At 31.9% G+C, this 6,605-nt stretch overlaps 1 protein-coding gene across 1 annotated transcript; it reads left to right on the forward strand.

Moving 5' to 3' along the window:
• The first annotated feature begins 481 nt into the window (after window positions 1-481).
• On the forward strand, window positions 482-1,361 carry LOC121786219 (NDR1/HIN1-like protein 1). The gene has a single exon (XM_042184807.1). It carries the CDS (start codon window positions 549-551, stop codon window positions 1,176-1,178), a length of 630 nt encoding a protein of 209 aa, XP_042040741.1. The 5' UTR covers window positions 482-548; the 3' UTR covers window positions 1,179-1,361.
• Window positions 1,362-6,605: the final 5,244 nt, after the last annotated feature.

Here is a 6,605-nt window from a genome sequence, read left to right on the forward strand (position 1 = left end):
AACTGGGCTGGTGTATTTATAAGCGTTGAAAATTATACTCATATTAACTTCAATAAAAAAAAATCAATATGAATATCCAACTGTCCATGGCGAATATCCAAAAACCTGTGTGATGACTATCGTGAAGATCATTGAAAACTGATTTCACTTCCAACAGCTAAAAACTGAATTGACAATTCAGAAGGAAGTACACAAGCATGAACTAAACTAGATTAAAAATGAAAATTAGCTACTGATTGGATTAGGGTGGGGGTATGAATATAAGATAAGAAGATTAAATATAGATGCATTAAATAGATCCTATTATGAAATATCATTCTCGATGAAATATTAAAAACCTCGTACAATGATGTAGTTGAAATATCATTCTCAACTATACCATTATGAAATATTCAGTTTCATCTACGACGAATACATTTCTGATACGACACATACACATGTTTTGCTAGACCGATAAATATTCTAGATAAAATATTCCCCTTTATATATCTCCACACTTCCACAACATATTACTAGACACCCAAGTCCCAGTCTCCTCCTCAGCCGCCATGTCGGAAAAAGTATGCGACCACCACAACACTGCGCGACGCAATAGGGCGAGGTGGTGCGCGGTGGCCATCCTAACCTTCGTCTTCGTCTTCGTCCTCGTCGTCCTCCTCGTGTGGGCCATCCTCCAGCCGAAAAAGCCCCGGTTCACCCTCCAAGACGCCACCATCTTCAACCTCAACATCTCCGCCGCCAACGTCATCTCCGCCACCGTCCAAGTCACCGTGAGCTCCCGCAACCCGAACCGCCGCATCGGCGTCTACTACGACCGCCTCAGCGCCTACGCCACCTACCGGAGCCAGCAGATCAGCTACTCCACGGCGATCCCCGCCGTCTACCAGGGCCACAAGGACGTCAACGTGTGGTCCCCGTTTCTATACGGGGTCGACGTCCCTGTGGCCCCCTACAACGGCGCCGCCCTGGCGCAGGACCGCGCGGACGGCGCCGTGAATTTACTTGTCAAGATGAACGGCCGCGTCCGCTGGAAGGTCGGGTCGTTCATCTCCGGCCGCTACCACCTCCACGTCGCCTGCGCCGCCTATATCCCCGTCGGAAATAGCAAGAACACCGGCATTGTTGTCGGAAATTCAGTTAAGTATCAGCTTTCACAGAGATGCAGTGTTAATGTTTGATTCATTTTCGTTTCTTTTTTGTGTAATTTTTTTTATCTTAATTATATTTGATGGAAATAATGTGGGAGATTATCAGGTGAATGTAGAAATTTGCAATCTTGTATTATTACACTAGATTAATTAATGATTATGATGTAGTTATAAAATATTATATGTAATACTAGTTGTTTTTTTGATTTAAAATTTACATTTACATACAACCAATGTTTTAAAAACCGGACCGGACTGGCCGGTTCGACCGGTCGGACCGCGAACCGGTAGGTAGTCCGGTCCGGTTCACCCCTTTAAACCACCATTGCATTGAACCGCCGTGAACCGGTGGAACCGGCCGGTCGGACCGTGAACCGAAAACCGGTTTTCTATTTTTTTTTCAAAATATTTTAAAATTTATTGTTGGTAGAGGTTGAACTCATGACCTCTATTCTAGTTAAGAAGACCTCTACCACTCCACCACATGGGCTCATTGAACAATTTGAACATTAAATATTTTAATACATTAACCATTAATTTTATCTAAAAAACTAATAATTCATTTTAATTTTATTATTCTTTAATATAATTGTTAATTATAATATATATAATTATCATCCTTTATATTTTAATGATGCTCTACTTACCACCTATATTATTATTAGTACCATATAAGATTCATTATTTACTATAAATAAATTTTTTATATTACATACATAATTTATATACCCTAGCTATTGACATTAATGAATAATCTTATCTAAACTAATTAATAAGTACTTAATTCGTATTTAATTATATATTATTTTATGAAAAAAAATTTCTTAAATTAATATAAACATTATCTATTTTAATACATGAAATTTTAAATTTTTTATCTAGACTAACTAATATTAAATATATATATCTGAATATATTTACTAAATTTTAATATTATTTATATTTATACATCACTTATTGTTTAATGTTTTGTGATATATTGTTAATTGTAAATCATTTAATAAATTAAATTTATTTTTATATATATTTGCAACAGTAAAACGGTTAGATCGGTGGTTCGACCGGTTGAACCGTGAACCAGTAACGTCGACGGTTCGCTTGCCGGTCCGGTTTTTAAAACATTGCATACAACTAATTAATAACTACAGAGTACTACTCCATAGTTTATTAAATTTATTTGGAGATGTATTTATGAGTGGTTTTTGAAGCCATGTGACAGTGGCCGCTTCAAGCTTGTACAATTTTATCAAACTACGCCACCGTCTAAGTATTTTTGTCTTGTAACCCTATTTATCAGTATTTTTTTGCCACTTTATTATCTAGTCAATTGCCCCCTCAATTTCTAGTCACAATTTCAATAATTTAGCACCGCTTTATGTGAGGTCATAGTCACTATTAGGATGTGAAGAAATTGTATTTTTCTTCCAATTTTTATGTAAATCTTGCACTATTGGACACTGCTTTTCTTTATTTTTATATTGTTTTGCTTTTTTTGTGGGGGCTTAATTACAACTACAATGTCGAACTTGTAGCTCGGAATCTGTTTATTCGGGAAAAATAGTGTTTCTTCCATTCGACGTCTACTTTAAATTGTGTCATTTGTAATATCGATATCAAAGTCAATAAAGTTCCTAAATATTGTGTTACAAATGGGGTATCCCTTCATTTTATCATAGGAAATTTTTTAGTTCATTTGAAGTGCTTTGAATTTCATCTTCTTGAAGTCAGCATTTCAGAATAAATTTGACTCACAAACCATTTAAATATCCACCGACTCTTGAGTGTCCTATCTCAAATCATGAATAATTACTAGTAGTATAGTAGGAGTAGTATATTTTTTTAACAAAGGATCTTCATACATGCAAAAATATACTGTAAAAATACCACACCACTTTCTGGTTTATGAGGTAAATGATTTAGTAGAGTGTAACGGTTTTTTATTCCAAAATATTAAAAAAAAGGTACTAGATTTTTAAATAATAGACATCTAAAAATGGTAGGAGTACTAGTGAAATGGATCTTTAAACCATGCATGGAGGGAAGGAGTACTATCGGCTCATTAATAAAGTCGTATTTACTTTTTAAAAATATCTTACTTGATTGCATAAATTAAAACTAAAAAGTCTGATTTGCATTTAATAGTAATTTTTATTTGTAATAGAAAAATCTTATATTCATCTTAGCTCTTGAAGATAATACTTGCGAAAAAAAACAAGAAAAAATATTTTAGTCCATGGTGAACTGGGCCTAGACGGCGTAGGCCTATTTGAATCTAGATCCATATCGGCCCATTTCCGTGCTTGTGTTGATTGGGCTTAAGCGTAAATGGGCTGGTGATATTATTATTTTTAAAATAAATTACTATTATTCTTGTTATTATTAACATATAATACTCCTGAAGAAATTTTTAAATAAATCCCGACAAATGGTCAAATGCTAGTCCGTCCCACAATTTTCAAAAACCAAATCATATATCACAAAGTTTGCAATTATCTCATCCATCTTTTTTTGCAGCGAATTACTCGATGATGTGACGACCGATTTTTAAAACGTGGTAATTTTATGACCATGTTAGAAATGTTAACTCTATTCCATCAATAGGGTGCTACATGTTTATATGATACGTTAACGTAATTATAATCTATTGCCGCCACATCATCTCATATTTTGCCAGAAAAGAGACAAATGGAAAAATTGTGAAAGTTACAAGTTTCGTAATTTTGAATTTAATTATTAAAACAGTGTGGGACAAACTAAAATTTAGCTATCTTTTATAATTTGTTTAGTAAATGGACTCTATACTAGTACGTTATTAGAAGTCCTAACTAATTCCGCCCAATTCTTTCATCCAACGAGGAATCGAATCATTGAATGGTGGCCATGTGACTAAAAAAATTAAAACAAAACATACATATATATGTAACGATTGTAATAGGCACCTTTTTATTCCATGCAAATCAATGAAATTCTTATTACAATGTGGACACCTTTTTTCCCCAAGATTACACCAAATATTATAAGATCAAAACAAGAGAAGAAAGGAATATTGTAGGCATATAAAGGTATAGAAAAAAGTAAGAAAGAAAGTTGAAATTGATTAAAGTTAACTTTTCAATTATAATGCACGAGGTGTGCAAAAAAGAGAACAACTTTTGTGTTAAAAGGGCTGTCCACTTTCTACACTTAAGCTAATTTAATTTAATCACTCATCATGAAGAGTATCTCTCTTCCTCCTTTTGAGGTAGAATTAGATTCCATATGCTTTCGAATTTCGAATATATTGATATTATTCGTCAAATGTTTTTATAGATAACCATGTACAGAAAAATAGGTTTCAATTTAAGAGTTTAATCGAGTAGCATGGAACTCGTTCATTTTTATTTAAATAATTAGTAGTTTGGTTCTCGTCAATAGTACGTAGCAATCTTAAATTCTTGAACTAGATGCTTTATACTTCAAAATACTTACAAATTAGCACATGAAGTAGTCATTGAATCCGTCAATAAATACCTTGGTCTACACTAAAAAAAGAATAAACTGATTTCATAAGTTTATTCTTGAGATAAGGAAAGATATGCTTGTAAATCAGCATATGAAATAATCAACTAAATTGATTTGTGACTCCCAACTATATATATCATGCCATCATCAAAAACTGCATATCGTAGTTGACATGTCGGGTTATTATCCAGTAGAAAAAAAAAACTATTTTTGCAAAAAGGAATTTCTAACTCTTAATCCATAAGTTTTTGGAAAAACAAAAAGTTAGACAAGAATATTAAATAAATCACCTTTTTCCTCCTTTACAATCTGCACTAATTCCCCGGAACTCTTTTCCAAAAGCAGCCACAACAAATTCTCTAATTACTCTTTATTTTTAGCTTCTCATTTTATTATATTTTCAGGATTCTAGATTAACATACATGTTTTAACATGGTTTCTTTACCCCACTTAAATTAGTACTTAAAAGAATTAGTAATTAATTTATGGCTTTTATATGAAATTTATCTATAATTTGTGTGCAGCGTTAGTGTAAAATTCTTTTGTCAAGAATGGATCATGAAAAATAAATTAAGAAGAAAAAAAGTGTTATCTTTTTGTAAAACACGTCACAAAGCATGAAAGTAGTAGTGCTTGCTATCTTTTGAATTTTTGTAGGGGAAGATTTTACTTTTCTCGATTAAACCTTCTAAAGCAGAAAAGTTACTCCCACTTTGCCAACTACTATTACGTTATGAATTCCTCATATATTTTTTTTGTAATTTCAATTAACATTAGTATTTATTTAATGGAAATGTATTAATAATGCAAAGTTTTTTGTTTTGGTAACTTAAGGTAATAAAAAATGGCTAGAAAATTGTTGCGATGAAACTCTATTATTTTTTTTCCTTTCGCGCGTTATAATTAGTTGTTATTTGGATTTGTATACCATATATCTTTACAAATGTATCTTTGAAAGCATTTTAATATTACTATATACAGTGTTGAATTTCATTAGAAAAAGAAAGGTTCCAATCGGCTTTTTTCATTTTATTTAATTTGTTCCTGACCTCGTAAAAGCTAAAAGGGAAAACAAGTTATTTTCACCTTTTTCTTATTTCAACTTTAATTTTTTGCTTTTACTTCTTTGTTCTTGTATTCTTTCTCTATTAGCTTCTTCTTTTCTCGTTCTTTTTATTTTTTGATTTGGAAACTCATCACTCTCTTTAAAGGCCAAACCACCCATTTTTATTTGGGAGAACAGGTAAAAATATCGTGGTTAATTAACTCTACCTTTTTAACATAAGTTTGTAAAAATAAAAGATAAAGCCAAACTAGACTATCTGCAATCCAATTCTTATTCATTTTCTTTTATTCATTTCCCACTTCAATATTTCAATTCTTTCACATCAACTTTCGGTTTCCCAGGCTATTAAGTTTGAATTTCCACACCCACCACACCCAAATTAAAGTTGGCTACAGTATTTGTTTCATCAATTTACTACTATCTCGTTACATTAAATAGTTCACATTTTAATACATTTTGGATTGTCCATCAAATTAATACACATTTATTTCTGCTTATTTTGAATATATTTTCTTACAATTTGTTCACATGTATTACACGTACTTTCAACTTTATCATATATGAAAATTCAATGAGAGTAGGAATTAAATTCATTTTTATGAGTTTGATATATAGTACATTAAGAAAAATGGAAAATGATGGGAATTAAATTTTACTCTTATATTTAGAGGCGAGTATTCGATTTTTGGTTCGATTTTTTCCAAACCAAATCGAACCAAAAAACTGAATTTTTTTTAAATGAAAATCAAACCGAATTATCCGAAAAACTAAACACAAAAAATCGAAATCCGAATTATAAAAATTGGTCCGAGTTTTAGTTATGTTTTCTGAGGTTGGCGGGAATTCATAACTGAATATGGAGAATAACTTTGAAGTAACTAAGTAATTTA

Source organism: Salvia splendens, chromosome 22, assembly GCF_004379255.2.
Source record: "Salvia splendens isolate huo1 chromosome 22, SspV2, whole genome shotgun sequence".
NCBI classification, from domain to species: Eukaryota; Viridiplantae; Streptophyta; class Magnoliopsida; order Lamiales; family Lamiaceae; genus Salvia; species Salvia splendens.